This window comes from Macaca mulatta, chromosome 2 (genome assembly GCF_049350105.2).
Source record: "Macaca mulatta isolate MMU2019108-1 chromosome 2, T2T-MMU8v2.0, whole genome shotgun sequence".
Lineage (NCBI taxonomy): Eukaryota > Metazoa > Chordata > Mammalia > Primates > Cercopithecidae > Macaca > Macaca mulatta.
Genome location: NC_133407.1, coordinates 107746027 through 107764064, shown reverse-complemented (window position 1 = coordinate 107764064; position 18038 = coordinate 107746027). Strand labels below are relative to the sequence as shown.

The 18038-nt window shown below is 47.5% G+C and overlaps 1 protein-coding gene across 2 annotated transcripts; it reads left to right on the top strand.

Moving 5' to 3' along the window:
* The first annotated feature begins 248 nt into the window (after positions 1 to 248).
* Positions 249 to 16917, top strand: C2H3orf86 (chromosome 2 C3orf86 homolog). 2 transcript variants are annotated; one of them, XM_077989866.1, is made up of 2 exons: positions 249 to 1512; positions 16117 to 16917. In XM_077989866.1, the coding sequence occupies exon 2, from the start codon at positions 16119 to 16121 to the stop codon at positions 16614 to 16616; it is 498 nt and encodes a 165-aa protein (XP_077845992.1). In that variant the 5' UTR covers positions 249 to 1512; positions 16117 to 16118; the 3' UTR covers positions 16617 to 16917.
* The last annotated feature ends 1121 nt before the right edge of the window (positions 16918 to 18038 follow it).

Genomic DNA, 18038 nt, shown 5'->3' with positions numbered 1-18038 from the left:
AGATCATGAGGTCAGGAGATAGAAACCAGCCTGGCCAACATGGTGAAACCCTGTCGCTACTGAAAAATACAAAAATTAGCTGGGCATGGTGGCACGCGCCTGTAATCCCAGCTACTCGGGAGGCTGAAGCAGGAAAATCTCTTGAACCTGGGAGTGGGAGGTTGCAGTGAGCCGAGATGGTGCCACTGCACTCCAGCCTGGGTGACAGAGCAAGACTCTGTCTCAAAAAAAAAAAAAAAAAAAAAAAAAAAAAATTGCCATGGCAACATCAGGAAGTTACCCTATGTGGTCTAAAAAGGAGATGAACCCTCAGTTCTGGTAATTGCTCACACCTTTCCCAGAAAACTTATGAATAATATACCCCTTGTTTAGCATATAATCAATAAATAACCATAAAAATAGGCAACCAGCAGCTCTTGGGGCTACTCTGCCTATGGAGTAGCCATTCTTTATTTCTTTACTTTCTTAATATTAACTACTTTGACTTTGTGGACTCGCCCGAATTCTTTTCTTGAGCAAGGTCCAAGAACTCTGTTGGGGACTGGATCACGACCGCTTTCTGGTAACAGGAGCAATACAAATGGCTGTCAGTAAAGGAATGCTTAAGTAACTCTAGTACATCTATGATGGAATACCAGGCCACAGTTTTTTTGAAAATGAGAATGTTCTCTATATACTGACACACAATCACCAAGACATGCACTTTATAGGAAATTATAAGCTCTTCCTTGCCTAAATCTTCTGAATTTTGCTTAATAAGTAACAAGTGAAGCCAGAAGCTATAAACTCATAATTTTAATGAAGAAATGGGATCTGGAGAGTGGAGATGCTTTTCAGTCATTCTACTTTATTAGATGAGGAAAAGGAGAGTAAATATTTGTATGCCAGCTACCACACCTTTTAAAGTTAATGCTAACCCTGCTAAGAACAGCAAGGAGATTTTTTATCAGCCAGGTTTTAGTTGCCAGAAACCACACCAGTTATTTTAGCAGAGAACTTACAAAGAAGTGTATATATTTAAGTAGCTAAAAAGGCAAGAAGAAAATGGCAAGGTGTCTTGGAGGTAGCAACTGCTAAGCAGGCGCCACCCCAGGACTGGGGGAGCTGGAATAGAGTCTCCCCATGTTTGATGTTTCTCTGCTAACAGCTTTCAAGCTCTTCCCCCTTAATTTGCCCGGATCTGGACAAGCTGATAAGAAAGCCCAGGCACTTCCTCTTTGCGCCAGAGGGGAAGTTCAAACTGTGCAAACCCTGACTCACAAATGCACCGAGCTTTCATAACCATAATAAAAACCAGAGCCACTTGCCCCTCCTTTCACTGAAGCCCAACTGACTGGCGTGGGTGCCCTCTTTGCTTTCCTTAGAAAGCCTCATGTGAATAGTAAATGTTTTCGTAACCTCTTGGTGTCTGCAGTGTCATCAGTTTCAACATCCTAACCAGTTTTGTTGATCCCACCTCATATGGAGCAACGTGCAAAGCAGGAACAGAGAATTCGCTAGAATTGTTGAAAGGTAGGAGATTGTAAGAGGGGCCTTGTGGAGCTGAACTCAGATCTATGGAGGAGGGGTGGACTGCTGTACTGACATAGTGTCTGTGCTCAGGGAGGGGCTCTGTGGCCTTTGGATCCATGCTTCTGTGGAGGGGTCCCAGCTACTAATGCTGGGGCAGGGAGTAGAAGGGAGGGTCACAATGAAACTTCGAATGTTGGTTAACCACCTTTTGCCTGAAGAACATGTAATGGCCTTCCCTGAGGTATATGTCTTCCAAAAGTCTGCTGACATTGCTCAGGACCTATGCCCACCACTTTTTGCGTTTTGCCTTTTTTTTTTTTTTTTTTTTTTGAGACAAGCTCTCACCCAGGCTGGAGTGCAGTGGCACGATCTCAGCTCACTGCAACCTCCACTTTCTCAGGCTCAAGCGATTCTCCAGCCTCAGCCTTCTGACTAGCGGGGACTACAAGTGTGCACCACCACGCCCAGCTAATTTTTGTATTTTTGTAGAGACAAGGTTTGGTCATGTTACCCAGGCTGGTCTTGAACTCCTGGTCTCAAGTGACCCACCTGCCTCAGCTTCCCAAAGTGCTGGGATTACAGGTGTGAGCCACCATGCCTGGACTCCTTTAAAAAAATACATTTTTTGACTGGGCACGATGGCTCACGCCTGTAATCCCAGCACTTTGGGAGGCCGAGGCGGGCGGATCATGAGGTCAAGAGATCAAGACCATCCTGGCTAATGCGGTGAAGCCCCATCTCTACTAAAAATACAAAAAAATTAGCCGGGCGTGGTGGCAGGCTCCTGTAGTCCCAGCTACTTGGAAGGCTGAGGCAGGAGAATGGCTGAACCCGGGAGGCAGAGGTTGCAGTGAGCCGAGATCGCCCCACTGCACTCCAGCCTGGGCGACAGAGTAAGACTCTTTGTCTCAAAAAATATATAATAATAATTTTTAATTTTTTGTGGAGTTAGGGTCTTCCTATGTTGCCCAGGCTGGTCTTAAACTTCCGACCTCGGGATCCTACCACCTCAGCCTCACAAGATGGTGGGATTACAAGTGTGAGTCACCGCTCCCAGCCCCTTTTTTGCTTTTAAACCTAGAGCAAACTACAACTTGATTCGTGTTCTAGTACCAGTAAGGCCTCAAAGAGTGAAGTGCAGGCTGGGCACGGTGGCTTACGCCTGTAATCCCAACACTTGGGGAGGCCAAGGTGGGCAGATCACGAGGTCAGGAGATTGAGACCAGCCAGCCTGGCCAATATGGTGAAACCCCGTCTCTATTAAAAATACAAAAATTAGCCGGGTGTGGTGGTGCGTGCCTGTAATCCTAGCTACTGGGGAGGCTGAGGCAGGAGAATCACTTGAACCCATGAGGTGGAAGTTGCAGTGAGCCGAGATCCCAAACTGCACTCCAGCCTGGGCGACAGAGTGAGACTGTCTCAATAAAAAAAGAAAAGAGAAGTGCAGAATGTGATTGAGGAGATACAATACTCTCCAAATTGCGTAATTTCGCCAAGTTTTACAGAAACCTGGGGAATCTGTAGAGATAGTGTCAGAAGCATTGGAATGAGAGCAACTCCATGTTGAATGAGGGCTGGGTAAAAGTGTCAGAGCGACTTTTACCAGAGCGACTCCATTTTGAGTGAAGGCTAGGAAAATGAGGCTGAGACTTGCTGGCCTGCATTCTCAGAAAGTTAGGCATTCGTAGCCTCTAGGATTGAATTGGGACCCCTTTCCTGTAACACATTTCTGGTGACCACAGAAGGGACTATAGTGTGGAAACCCTGACCCCAAGGGCTACCTTTGCGTTAAGTGTTGGGGTCCTATAACATATTTCTGGCAAACCACAGAAAGGATGATACTGAAGAAATCTCCCCAACCCCAAGGAAATAGACAGCAGCACTGATTGGATGACTTTGGCTAAGTGATGGGGTACTCGAGTAAAGAATGGGATTGGGTTAGAGGCCCAACTTAGGGGGGAGTTAGAGTTTCTCCTAAGACAGAGTGGGTTAGAGGCCCCTCTTAATAAAAGGCAAGGACACTTGACTGACCTCAGGTTAGAGGTTACTCCATCCTACTCTGTCTATGGAGTAGCTGTCCTTTCACCACTTTACTTTCTTAATAAACTTGCTTTTGCTTTGCACTGCGGACTCGCCCTGAATCCTTTCTTGCACAAGATCCAAGAACTCTCTCTTAGGGTCTGGATCGGGACCCCTTTCCTGTAACAAAATGAGGCCGAGACCTACTGGGCTGCATTCCCAGATGGTTAAGGCATTCTAAGTCACAGGATGAGATAGGAGATTGGCACGAGATCCAGGCCATAAAGACCTTGCTGATAAAACAGGTTGCAGTAAAGAAACCAGCTAAAACCCACCAAAACCAAGACAGTGATGAGAATGACTTCTGGTTATCCTCACTGCTACCCTCCCACCAGTGCCATGACAGTTTACAGATGCCATGGCAACGTCAGGAAGTTACCCTATATGGCCTAGAGAGGGGAGGTGTGAATAATCCACCCCTTGTTTAGCATATCATCAAGAAACCATAAAAGTGGACAACCAGCAGCCCTCGGGGCTGCTCTATGGAGTAGCCATTCTTTTATTCTTTTACTTACTTTTTTTTTTTTTTTTTTTCTGAGACGGAGCCTCGCTCTGTAGCCTGGGCTGGAGTGCAGTGGCCGGATCTCAGCTCACTGCAACCTCCGCCTCCCGGGTTTATGCCATTCTCCTGCCTCAGCCTCCCGAATAGCTGGGACTACAGGCGCCCGCCACCTCGCCCGGCTAGTTTTTTGTATTTTTTTAGTAGAGACGGTGTTTCACCGTGTTAGCCAGGATGGTCTTGATCTCCTGATGTCGTGATCTGCCCGTCTCGGCCTCCCAAAGTGCTGGGATTACAGGCTTGAGCCACCGCGCCCGGCCTTATTCTTTTACTTTCTTAATAAACTTGCTTTCTCTTTATGGACTCGCCCTGAATTCTTTCTTGTGCAAGATCCAAGAACCCTCTCTTGGGGTCTGGATCGGGAACCTTTTTCAGTAACAAGGATGCAGGATCATCATGGAAGGAATATAAAGTCAGATCAAGCTGAATTCTTTGATACGGGATAATTAAGCAGAGATTTGTGGTTCATTGTTTTAACTTGAGAAGCTGAGAATGGCTCTCTACATTTGCTTGTGAGTTGTTGAGATACGGACCCACTATAATCCCAGCTTGGGAGACTGAGGTGGGAGGATTGCTTGAGGACAGGAGTTTGAGACTGGCTTGGGCAATATAGTGAGAACTTGTCTCCAAAAGAAAAAAAAAAAATACGGATCCAGACATAACCTGCACTAAATGAGTTGAAATGCCAGAACTTCCTTGGTATACTGTAGAGGAAGATATGTAAACGCTTAGGGAGATAAAAATGCTTGAGTGTATTTATCATGTAAATACCTGCTCACGAACCCAGGGAGGGTCCAGAGGACACTCCTTTCATTAAGACTATGAGAAATAAATTCATGTAGAGAGTGCCAGTATTCTACACAGGCCACATTACAGTGGGAAATGCTCCCTGAAGTGCAGTGGGGCTGATGGAATCCTGAGGAGGCAGGGACCATAAGATAACACTTAGTCACCAAAAACCCGGTCGGTGTGGTGACTGCCATGGACAGTGCAGCCAAAGCAGGACCCTGAATGGTGTCACCCACAGAGATCTGTGATGTTGGCCTGCTGATCATAGTGTCCTGAGAACTGAAATGGATGGACTGGCTGCCTACTAAAGTTTTACTTGATCCCAATAAGTAGGAAAGCTCCAGGTCTGGTGAATAGAGAAGTCTGACCCAAATTACCAACACACAGTTATAATCCCTCAATCAATTCCAAGTCTTGATCTAGTTCACAGACCCACAGCTTCTTGAATAAAGGATAGGCCCGGTCCCTTCGAAGCAGGACCCTGCTGCACTGACAATAATTTATACTTTCCATCTTCCTAGGCCTCCCCAAAGGCACCCAAGGCCATTTATCAGAGTGATTGTGCATTGAGAAGGGCAAATAATTAGACTTTTCTGGGATAACCAGCTTCTAGTTCTGAACTAGCAGTAATTACAGGAGACTCAAAATGCCACCATGGTTCCTCAGAGTATGAGTGTATGGAGGTCAGGTGATCAATGGACTTTTTGGCTCAGATTCATCTCACAGTATATCGAGTAGATTCCTGAACCCATCCTATGGTTATTTCCGTGGTTCTAGAATGCATAATTAGAATAGACATAGTCAACAATGGGCAGAATCCCACATTGGTTCCCTGATCCATACAGTAAAAGTAATTCTGGTAGAAAAGGCCAAGTAGAAGCCACTAGAGCTGCCTCATTCACAAAAATAGTAAAGCAAACTAATACCACATTCCTGGAGAGATTGTTGAGATTAGTGCCACCATCAAAGACTTGGGCATACATCCCTGCTTAGCTCACCTACTCAGCCTGTGCAGAAGACAGATGGATCTTGGAGAATGACAAGTGGATTAATTGTAAACTTAATTGAGTAGTGACTCCAAGTGCAGGTGCTGTTTCCACATGTGGTTTCAGTGCTGAGCAAATAATACATCTGGCAACTGGTTTGCAGTTGTTACTGAGCCAGGCCCAGGTTTGTTCTGTTCTCACACAGTAAATCAATCACTGTGACATGGGTTTTGCAAAAGAGAGAAGAATTATTCACAAGGCTGTCCAGTGAGGAGATGGGAGAATGGCTGTCAAATCCACCTCCGCAAAGATGAGGCTTAGAGAGATTTATAGGTTAGAGAAGTAGGGTGGTCTAAGGCACGGGGAAAGGTGATTGGCAGTGGGAAAAAATGCAGTCATAATTGGGGTTCATAGGACATATGTACAGAAAATGGTGGCATTAACATGATCTGAGGGTGGAGTTTTTGGCCCTCTGATGTCAAAAGACCACCTCTTGGGCGTGTGTACAGGCCTGGTTGAAGGGTTGGCGGTCTCAACCCTTTCTTTTCTTGAGTCAGAAGGCACTAGAGATACCTTTCTTTTCTCTTTTCTTTTCTTTTCTTTTTTTCTTTTTTGAGATGGAGTCTCGTTCTGTCACCCAAACTGGAGTATAGTGGTAATATCTCGGCTCACTGCAACCTCCACATCCCAGGTTCAAGTGATTCTCCTGCCTCAGCCTTCCAAATAGCTGGGATTACAGGCATGCGCCACCATACCCGGCTAATTTTTGTATTTTTAGTAGAGACAGGGTTTCACCATGTTGGCCAGGTTGGTCACAAACTGCTAACCTCAGGTGATTCACCCACCTTGGCCTCCCAAAGTGCTGGGATTATAGGCATGAGCCACCACACTCAGCCATCCAGCCCACTCTTTGTGGACACTGGGCTCTGCCTAGTTTTTGTCCTGGCTCACTGGGGATGGCCTATGTCCAGTTCTATGAAATTTGTAGCAGGCCTTGGAGTTCCTTTTAGCAATGCTTGATTGTGCCAGATCTCTCCACGTTTGCTAATATCATAGGTTTGCTATGAAAAGCAACACCCCAAATCTTGTCTTTGCTAGCATCACCAAGGCTATCTCCTACAAAGGCTGCCTCTTCAGAGCCACAGCCCACAACTGCCTTGGCTGGGGTGTATAGAGTGGCTGACTTTTTTTCAAACTTTCAAGGCACCAAATTATTCAACTGTTTGTGTGTGGCAGGCCAGTCAGGGGTTACCTACATTAGCAGCACTCTGGGTCCTACCACCTCTCCTTGCACACTGGCAAGCTCCAGCCAGAGACCACGTTTCTCACAGGACTTTGTTAAAAGCAGCCAAGGAGGAGCCAAAAAACCAGCATTCTGGATTCTCGCAGTTAGTTCCTAATGCCACAGATTTGGTCAAATTGCGATCCACCCTCCAAGCTAATGCAGGCTGCAACCTGGCCAAACATTTTACATGAGGTGCCAGCCTCCCCATCTTGAGAACAGGGATACTGCTAAACATTCTACACTACCCAGTGCTGTCTCAACAACAAGGAATTATCCAGTCCCAAATATCAAGAGTGCCAAGATTAAGGAACACTGCTTTATTTTATTTTATTTATTTTATTTTTGAGACAGAGTCTTGCTCTGTTGCCCTGGTTTTATTCCATTAAACTTTATCATTTTTAATTTCAAGTCATCAGGTATTTTCTCTAGCAATTTTCAAGATTTGTCTTCAGTGTTTCATGGTTTTGCTACAATGTAACTAAGTGTGGATGTTTTCAGTTATCTTCTGTGGGATTCAGTGGCATCCCTCACTCTGAGAATTCCTGTCTTCCATCAGTTTTGGGGAATTCTCAGCTTTATCTCTTGGATGTAGCCTCCCCTTTCCCTGTGTGATCTCCTAGAGCCTGTCTGTGCTTTGTTGGAACTTTTCCTTCAAATGTCCTGTCTCCTATCTCTGGACTCCTTAAGGAACATTGCACTTCAGATCTTGTTCGAGTTTGCTTGACACCTCTGCTACCTGCATCTTACCTTTTTTGTGTGTGGTTGATGGAGTTTTGCTCTATCGCCCAGGCTGGAGTGGCGCAATCTCAGCTCACTGCAACCTCCACTGTGCCTGGCCTGCTAACTGCATCTTATCTGATGTTTAATCTGTCTGTTGAGTTTTTATTTCTTTTTTTTTTTTTTTTTTTTTTGAGACGGAGTCTTGCTCTGTCGCTGCCCAGGCTGGAGTGCAGTGGCGCGATCTCAGCTCACTGCAAGCTCCGCCTCCCAGGTTCACGCCATTCTCCTGCCTCAGCCTCCCAAGTTGCTGGGACTACAGGCGCCCGCCACCTCGCCTGGCTAGTTTTTTGTATTTTTTAGTAGAGACGGGGTTTCACCATGTTAGCCAGGGTGGTCTCGATATCCTGACCTCATGATCCACCCGTCTCGGCCTCCCAAAGTGCTGGGATTACAGGCTTGAGCCACTGCGCCCGGCCGAATTTTTATTTCTAATGACATTTTTCATCTCCAAAATGGAAAAAACACATGTTAGCACAAAGAATGAAACACTGGATATTGTTTTCTAAGGAATTTATTTGAAAGAATTATATCTATGGAAAATGATAAATATTCCAAAAAAGCTCTGAATTTTAGATGTTGAGATATTTCAAAGGTCAAACCAGACCACGATTTGTGCTGGGCTGAAGGCCCATGAGGACCCCGTGCAAGACATCCTGTGTGATGGTCATAGCCTGGAGGATGACCTTCTGGGGGCTGAAGGATGTCACCTTTTTGGACAAATCATAAATGTAGGAAAGCTCTGGGGCTGGGCGGGCGTGGCTTGGGGGATGGGACGTGGGGCTCAGTGGCATAGGAGTGGTACCTGTGGCCCACGCTTTCGGGGAGGGGCTGGAAGGGGAGAGTGCAGGATGCTTGTGTCAGGCTGTGGCAGAGGGCTCCTGGCATCAACAGGCACTGGGCCAATGCTTCTTGGGCCACTTTCTCTCAGGTGAGGCAGCAGCAGAGGGTGTCCCTGGACTCAGTGCCTGTGTGGGAACACCAGATGGGCCTCTGGGACAGGGAACAGCCACCTCCCCAGCCCCACATCCAGACAGGGGTCCACATTGCAGGCTCCGTAGAGAAGCAGGAAATGGTGCAGGAGGATCTAACCTGGATGCAGGGTAGGTTATTTGTTCTGTGACTTCATTTGCCCAAATGCATGTGAGTAGAGGCTTGTTCCTTGACCCCAATTGACTTCTAGGCATCTGAAGGAGAGGAAAGACAGCCTAAGTGAGTTCTCCATCAGTGGGCAATAGAGGAATGCACCCTCACGCTGCACACCTTCCAAGAAACTGTGTGGTCTGTGGACTTCAACAAACTAATCAATGCCCCAGGGGTACAGACTTTGTCAGACACTTTAAAAGGTTTTCCAAGAGTAGGAGAGGACTCATAAGCTGTCCCAAGTGAATTTTTACGTTTGAACAAACCTTCAGTAAGAAACAACGGTGGACACCTTCAAGTCATTCTCTCCTGACACACGTTTGCCAAGGGCCATTTCCTATGAATTTATAGATTCTATTAGTTTTTATTTATTATGTTTTGAGACAGAGTTTCACTCTTGTTGCCCAGGCTGGAGTGCAATGATGTGGTCTTGGCTCACTGCAACGTCCGCCTCCTGGGTTCAAGTGATTCTCCTGCCTCAGCCTCCCAAGTACCTGGGACTACAGGCGTGCGCCACCACGACTGGCTAATTTTTTTGTATTTTTAGTAGAGATGGGGTTTCACCTTGTTGGCTAGGCTGGTCTCAAACTCCTGATCTCAAGTGATCCACCAGCCTCAGCCTCCCAAAGTGCTGGGATTACAGACATGAGCCGCTGCACCCGGCTGGTTCTATTACTTTCATAAGATATGAAGAGATAATCCTTCCTGGTGAAATCTGAAAGTCCTTACCTGCTAGGTTACTGAGGTTTAGAGGTCTGAGCAGCTGATTGACCGTCTGATGTGAGGTGGAGGAGATGGCCTGGTCAAAGGGGCAGCCTTTGGATTGGAACTGGATGCCCAGTGTGTCTGGGAGAAGGAAGGCAGCGAAGGGAAGGACCACAAAAAGGAGTGGCGGAAGACTGGCAGTCCCTTCACCCCACAGCCCTCTGCTTCATTCTCTGGCAGCTGCCCCTGACCTTTGTGACATTGAGGTCCCAGCCAATTAGAGCGCTCACTCCTGCTCTCCCAACAGCCTCCAACAAATCCCTGGAGACTCCACCCACTGAGCTCCTCCCCTGGGGTTCTCTAAGCATTCTGAATTTGTGGGCAAAAGCCCCTTTACCAACAGCATAACTACATACTTCACTTTCACAAGTTGGCCTGCCTGGGTGAGGGCAATTATTTTAGTCATATGTGCTTCGATTTCTGGGAGAGTGAAGTCAATTCAGTTTTTGAGAGTGCTCTATATTTTAAGGGTGAATTTAGATCTGTTATTTTATTTTATTTTATTTATTTTTGAGAAAGGGTCTCGCTCTGTCATCCAGGCTGGAGTGCAGTGGCACCATCTCAGCTCACTGAGGCTTCCGCCTCCTGGGTTCACGCAATTCTTGAGCCTCAGCCTCCCGATTGGCTGGAACTACAGGTGTGTGCCACGACACCCAGCTAAGTTTTGTATTTTTGGTGTAGAGATGGGATTTCACTGTATTGGTCAGGCTGGTCTTGAATTCCTGGCCTGAAGTGATCCACCTGCTTCGGCTTCCCAAAGTGCTGGGATTACAGATGTGAGCCACCATGCCAGACCAAAATTTTTTATTTTAAATAAATTATGAAAATGATGAAAACATTTCATTTATAAAATAAATGTAGGCCGGTGCTGTGGCTCCCGCCTGTAATCCCAGCACTTTGGGAGGCCAAGGCGGGTGGGTCACCTGAGGTCGAGAGTTTGAGACTAGCCTGGCCAACATGGCAAAAACCCATCTCTACTAAAAATACAAAAATTAGCCAGGCATGGTGGCACACACCTGTAATCCTAGCTACTCAGGAGGCTGAGACAGGAGAATCACTTGAACCTGAGAGGAGGAGGTTGCAGTGAGCCAAGATTGTGCCACTGCACTCCAGCCTGGGGACAGAGTAAGGCTCCATCTCAAAAAATAAATAAATACATAAAATTAATGTAGGAAATTTGAGAAATCTAATTTTGGTCCGGAATAAACCAAAATATTGTACTAACATTTGTTTAAAAAGATAAACTAATAATTAAAGAGTGAATCATGGTAACGTTTTCCTTTATTTTGAAGTTGACGTCTTTTCTTATGTCATAGCTAGTTTAAAAGGTTATCAGGGAAATACACATTTTTTAGTGTCCATAAAAAAATAGTTCAATAACTTTTTTCTTTAAACAATTTAGACTTTACCTGAACTAAAAATTCCTAGAATATATGCATAACAGCTGAATGTAATTTTTGTTAAGTCTTCCATGTTTTCAAAAGAGGGAAAAGGAGAGGAAGTGGGATAGATAAAAATGAGAAGGAGCTGGCTTTAGACAAATAACTGATCATTTTTCTCTGTAAGAAGAGGGATGAAAGTTTAGACATATATACAAAACACACACAAGAGTGTCCTATATCTGGTTTTGACATAATTTCAGTTCTTGACAATTCTATCAAGCCATACAACTTTTTTAAAAGTCAGAATGTATTAATCTCCAACATATGGAAAGGAAGGAAGTGATGCTTCCCTGTGAAACAAGATGATCTGTCATTTAGGCAAACAAGACAAAGATTTTCCTCATGAGGGTTCTTTTATTCTTGGTACCCAGAGTCTCCTTAAAAAGTTTAGCCAAGGCCGGGCGCGGTGGCTCATCCCTATAATCCCAGCACTTCGGGAGGCTGAGGCTGGTGGATCAAGAGGTCAGGAGATCAACACCATCCTGGCTAACATGGTAAAGCCCCGTCTCTACTAAAAATACAAAAAAAAAAAAAAAAAAAAAAAATTAGCTGGAAGTGGTGGTGGGCGCCTGTAGTCCCAGCTACTGGGGAGGCTGTGGCAGGAGAATGGCATGAACCTGGGAGGCAGAGCTTGCAGTGAGCCGAGATTGCGCCACTGCACTTCAGCCTGGGCAACAGAGCGAGACTCCATCTCAAAAAAAAAGAAAAAAAGAAGTTTAGCCAAATATTGATGTTTATACAATAGAGTGATTTGCCAGCCAACTTTTTTTGTTTACCCAACATAGGGACAGTTTTGGACCTGAAGCCTTTCACAAAACGTGGAAAGGGCATTGGAAATGTCAACATTTAAAGATGCTTGGTTGGGCGCGGTAGCTCATGCCTGTAATCCTAGCACTTTGGGAGGCTGAGTTGGGTGGATCACCTGAGGTCAGGAGTTTGAGACCAGCCTGGCCAACATCATGAAACTCCGTCTCTACTAAAAATACAAAAATTAGCCGGGCATGGTGGTACATGCCTGTAATCCCAGCTACTCAGGAGGCTGAGGCAGGAGAATCACTTGAATTTGGGAGGAGGAGTTTGCAGTGAGCTGAGATGGTGCCATTGTACTCCAGCCTGGGCGACAGAGTGAGACTCCATCTCAAAAAAAAAAAAAAAAAAAAAAAAAAAAAAAACCAAAGAAAAGAAAAGATGCTTATGAGGGAAAAGATGCTCATATTAGTTACAGCTAAAGAATATTTTAGAGAGGCACTTTTTGAGTCCAAATTGTGTTTAGGAGCCTCCTCATACCAATTAAAGACAGCAGACCTTTGGATATTCAGAATTTTGCTTTGTTTTTGTTTTGTCTATATCAGAGTTTCCCCAAAGTGATCACTATAATTCTCAATTATCTTTGGGGAAATTGTGCCAGTTAGAAAGCTATGCACAAAAAGGGAGCCAGTGTTTGGCCTGAAAGAGGCCAAGTTTTCAATAGAAAAGACTCCATGGGAACTTCAGCGTGTCCACAGGGTGGTGCTTGTGTGACACTGCGTCTTGGGGCCAACCAAAGACTAACCAGCATCCAGGGTTGTCAAAAGCTTGGAAGACAAAGCCCTCAGAGCACACTGATCAAGAGCTGGATGACGTGGTGGGAGGAATAAGCTCCTAAGCTTGCCAGTATTCACAGCAAGGGGGTTTCCAAGATCAACTGGGGGAAGGTAATGGAATGAGTTAGAGTTTCCTGGGGAAACTGCCCCTGTGTGGACCGAAGGGGAGAGGCCCTGGGGAGGAAGGGAGGAAGCACACCTGGCCTCACCAAGCACAATGCGGGAGTAGGCGAGCTGAGCCAGGGAGGGAAGAGAGGACAGAGGCTCCTCCTTCACCTTAGCAATGGCCTCATGCTAAGGACAGGCCTGCAGCAGTCTCTGGGAAGGCCCAAGGCTACTAGCACCAACGGGAAAAGGTTGCTGGGCGAGCCCCTCTCACTCAGCTCCAGCAGCCCTATGGACCGCCCCACATCGGGTGGGCACCACCAGGCAGGTGAGGAGAGGAGAAAAGCCTGCTTGGGTGACCTGGGGCCAGCCCAGAAGGACGACCATTCCATCTTCTGCCAGCGCCATGGGCTGGCTCCATGGGACACACAGCAGCTGCTGCGTCCACAGAGTGGGGAACCTGGTGAGGATTCAAGGTGGGCCTGGACTGGGCAGTCCCAGTAAGCAGCTGGTGACATGGGGGCTGCATCTAATTCTCAGGGAGAGCAGGGTGTGGACAGGGTGTGAGGCCCAGCAAGCCAGGCCCAGGGGAGTAGGGAGCAGATCACAAGATGTTCCTAATCCAGGTGGCCCTGGCTTCCACTATACTGAACACAAACCAACCCTGTCAGAGGATGCTGCCCCTTGTTTATAAATTTGGGTTCTAGAAAAAAACCCCGATGCTGTTTTTGGAGCCATGTGATGGGACTGCTAGAAATCAGGCAGGGAAAGGCAATTGGCAGGCACACTTCCAGGTTGGGGGCATCAGGCACTGTGACAGCGAGGATGGCGCAGGGATGAGTGGGGAGCTTCCCTGCAGGGGTCTGAGATCGCCAGGCAGAAGCTAGGCTGGGATAGGGCGGGAAACGCATTACACAATAAAGATTAGATTGCAGAGGGCCCAGCCTTCTAATGTTCCTCCTGCTCTCTGAAGCTCCCTCCACAGGCTCCTCCATCCCAGAACCTTCCGACAGGTAAGCTTCAAACCCTTCATACCTATCCAGTTCCCTAGCTCCTGGCCAGCCTCTAACTGTTGAGCCCCTGAGCCCCCTGTTTCCAACCACCAGGGGATGCTGGGGAGATCCTCTCCGCCTGAGCAAATCAGAACTTCCTGGAAGACGCAGGTGTCAGGATCAGCTACTGGTTGAACTGGTTGATATTCTAGGTAGCACACCTTGAAGTTTCTCAGGACTGACAGTCATTGTGTCCGTTCTAAAGAAGGTGAAGGAATTTGATGGAAAGAAAGAAAGTAGGAAGAGTTGCCCAGACTTGCAGGTTGCCTCCTGTACTGATCCTGAGAACGTGTTCACATGGCATAGAAGTTTCCTTTTGTGGCCATTTGTAAGAACAGAAAATGAATGACTGCTTTTTTTTTTTTTTTTTTTTTGAGATGGAGCCTCGCTCTGGCGCCCAGGCTGGAGTGCAGTAGCGTGATCTCGGCTCACTGCAAGCTCCGCCTCCTGGGTTCACACCATTCTCCTGCCTCAGCCTCCCAAGTGGCTGGGACTACAGGCGCCCGCCACCACACCCGGCTAATTTTTTTTTGTATTTTTTAGTAGAGATGGGGTTTCACCCAGGATGGTCTCAATCTCTGACCTCATGATCCACCCGTCTCAGCCTCCCAAAGTGCTGGGATTACAGGCCTGAGCCACCGTGCCCGGCCAGGAAATGATTTATTCTTACAAATGACCACAGGTGTAGCTGCTCAATACAACACCCATTTATTTATTATTTATTTATTAATTTATTTAGAGACGAGGTCTCCCTCTGACATCCAGGCTGGATGGAGCGTAGTGGTATAATCTCAGCTTACTGCAGCCTTGACCACCCCGGGCTCAAGGGATTCTCCTACCTCAGCCTCCTGAATAGCTAGGACCACAGGTGGATGCCACCACACCTAGCTAATTTATTTATATTATTATTAGTAGTAGTAGTGGTAGTAGAGATGAGTTTCCCTATGTTGCCCAAGCTGATCTGGAACTCCTGGGCTCAAGCGATCCTCCTACCTCCCAGTGTTGGGATTATAGGTATGAACCACCGAACCAGCCACAACACCCATTTATTGTCTCATACCACTGAAGTCCCTAAGTCAGCAAGCGTGGCTCTGCTTAGGGTCTCACAAGATTCACATCAAGGTTTTGTCTACCTCCAGCTTTTATTGGGAGCTCTGGGGAACATCCACTTCCAAGCTCATTTTGTTGACAGAGTTTCCATTAAGCCCTTTCCATCGTCAAGCCAACAGTGGGTTGAGTCCTTCTCATGCTTAGAATCTCTCTCACTTCTCCTGCTGCTGCATCTCTGTGACGCCAGTCAGAGAAAGCTCTCTGCCTTTTAGGGCTCGAGTGATTAGATTGGGCCACGTGGATAATCCAGGATAATATTCCTAGTTTAAGGTCCATAATTTTAATTACATCTGCAAAGTCCCTTTTGCCATATAATGAAACACAGTTATGGGTTCCAAGGATTAGGGCAGGGCCATCTTTGGGGGACCATTCTGCTAACCACACATAGTCATGTTTGTGTAAACTTTGCAAGAGTGATTTTTTTTTTTTTTTGGTCTTTTGTATCAGATTCTCCATCCTTAATTGAAGACTGTGTTTTTCAAGCTATGGTTCATCATTGCTGCTTTCCTTACAAAACAAATTCGCATGGCCATCGGCATTTTCTTAAGGAGTATAGTAGATTTAATTACATAAAAAATAATTGAAAATATCAGACACTATTGTATATAACTATTTACATTCCATGAAATTATTGGTATACACACACATCTCTGAACTAGGTCAGGATGTAAAGGATACTTAGTATATACTTGGTTAAGATTAAAACATTTTGAAAAGACCATTTAAGAAGAAAATGACCCTAGAATTCATCTGGAGCCTCGAGTTAGGCCTGTCCCTGTCCCGGGAAGGCTTGGCGCTCCAGGAGAGAGAGTCCCCTAGTAAGAGGTTCAGGCTGAGGGAAGCCCAGGCCCTGGCAGTTCCCCCTGACCCTCCACCGGACATCTGGAGGCTGGAAGGACCACCTGTGTTGTCACTTTTCTCCCTTTTAGGTATGTCTAGAAGTCAGTTTGGACAGGGGCAGAAACCTCTAGACGTGTTTTTCTGGGTGAACGAGATAAGCGGAGAAATCACCTACCCCCCGCAGAAGGCAGATGCACCTGCTGTTTCTCCTGGGAGCCCACAAGAGAAGGCCCCATCTTGGCCCAGGAGCATGCAGGGGGCTCCTTGCAGTCCCCAGGGCCCGCCTGCACAGAGGCCTGCCCCTGCACCTCCATCTAAGGCTTCTCTGAAAGACTTAGGCTCAGGTAGCCCCCGCCCATCTGCACCGACCTGGGGCCAGGCCAAAGCCGGAGGAGCGAGGAGCCCCCCACCGTTCTCAGCAATCCCTGTTACCATCTCATCACCAGGAGTGACTCTGCCCATACTCGGGCCCCTGGGACCAGCCCCTCAGCCACCAATCTTGACCTCTCCTCTCAGCCCTTCTGCACCCTGGGACTTCACCTGCAAGCTGAAAAATGTCCTTACTGGGAATAACTGGTTTTCCTTTTGAATCTAAAGAAAATTTGGCCACACTCTTTAAGCACCTTCCTGAGCCACCTGTGGCCAGGCTCTGCGGGCCCCGTCTGCCTTCCCTGGAAGCACAGGCCTCACCCTGGGGGTCTCACAGGAACGTGCCCAATGCTTTCAAACCCAGTAAAATTTTACTTAGATTTTGACATACCATTTCCTAGAGCTTCCTTTACTTTCCTTTAAAATACCAAACCGTCTTGGTATTTTACTCTTAATTCTTTGGGCTTCTGACATTGGTGTCAAAGCAATATGTTTAGTTTCCAGCCAGAGCCAGACCTCCTTGGGTGGGAATGGGAACAAGCCAGGATGACGGACCTGCAGGCCCAGTGTCCCTGGGGCACAGCCTGGGGCCTGCTGGGCTTGAGGACAGCATCCAGGGCAGGGAGGGGCTGGGGCCCTGCATGGAGCTCCCTTTTGAGACAGCCTGAGGCTAGAGGAAGCCAGCAGTGGACACCACCCTTTTAGGCCGGGTCACCCCTGTCCCCAGCTCTGTGCTTTCTCTGGGTACTGCCTCTCAGCCCTCCAGGCATGGAGTGACTCAGGCAGTGTGGGAAGCAGCCCCATCACAGACCTGGCCCTCCTTGATCAGGCTGGCCAAGGGCTGGAGGAAGCCTTGCGGGTACAGGAGTGTGTCCTGGGGGAAGGACGCAGACTTGACCTGGGGACACAGAATGACCTGGTTTGAGGAGAAGCTGCTGGAAAAGCCCCACTTGTGTCCCTGAACAGGTGCTGGGTGGCTCCAAGTTGTACCGGAGCAGCTCCAGGTGAAGTGTGTCATCAGGATGGACTTGAAGTACACCAGGAACACCGGAGGGGAGTGGGCCATGCAGAGCAATGCCAGGTGGGTGTGGCCAGAATCTGACACGCAGCTGAGACTTGGCCAGCCTTGCAGTGTGCATCCTTGGCTTTGCCAGTGGAGCACTGTTCCCTGCCACGAGGAGCTTGAGTTGCTGGGTACCAACGAAGTGGACTTCTGAGGGCGAGGAAGAGCAGAGCTACCCAAAAGAGGAGGCCCTGGTGCTCCTGGCTCATGGGTGCCTAACCACAGAGTCCTGGTGGAGAAACACCCTCCCATGCCCCTCAGCAGGCTACACCAGCCCAGCCCCGCAATCATCACACCCAGGTGTCTCCCAGGTTTCATCTGATTCTTGGCCGAACCCAGGCCTCCAGAGCCTTTCATCCTAGGTGGGGCAGGTCAGAGGTCAAAGGTTAGGATGGCTCCATGTCTCTTTCCGACTAGGGCTTCTATATTATTCCAGGAAATGGGCCCATGGAAGACCCTGATCCTTCTGAGCTGGGGGCACGGGCCTGGGATCCAGCCTCAAATCTGCAGCCACTACGTCCTGTGACCTCGGCAGGATTCTACCTACCTTGGCCTCTGTTTCCCTCCCTGCACAATATG

Coding starts and splice junctions, on each gene's coding strand:
- C2H3orf86 (XM_077989866.1), top strand. CDS start 16,119: ATGTCTAGAAGTCAGTTTGGACAGGGGCAGAAACCTCTAGACGTGTTT.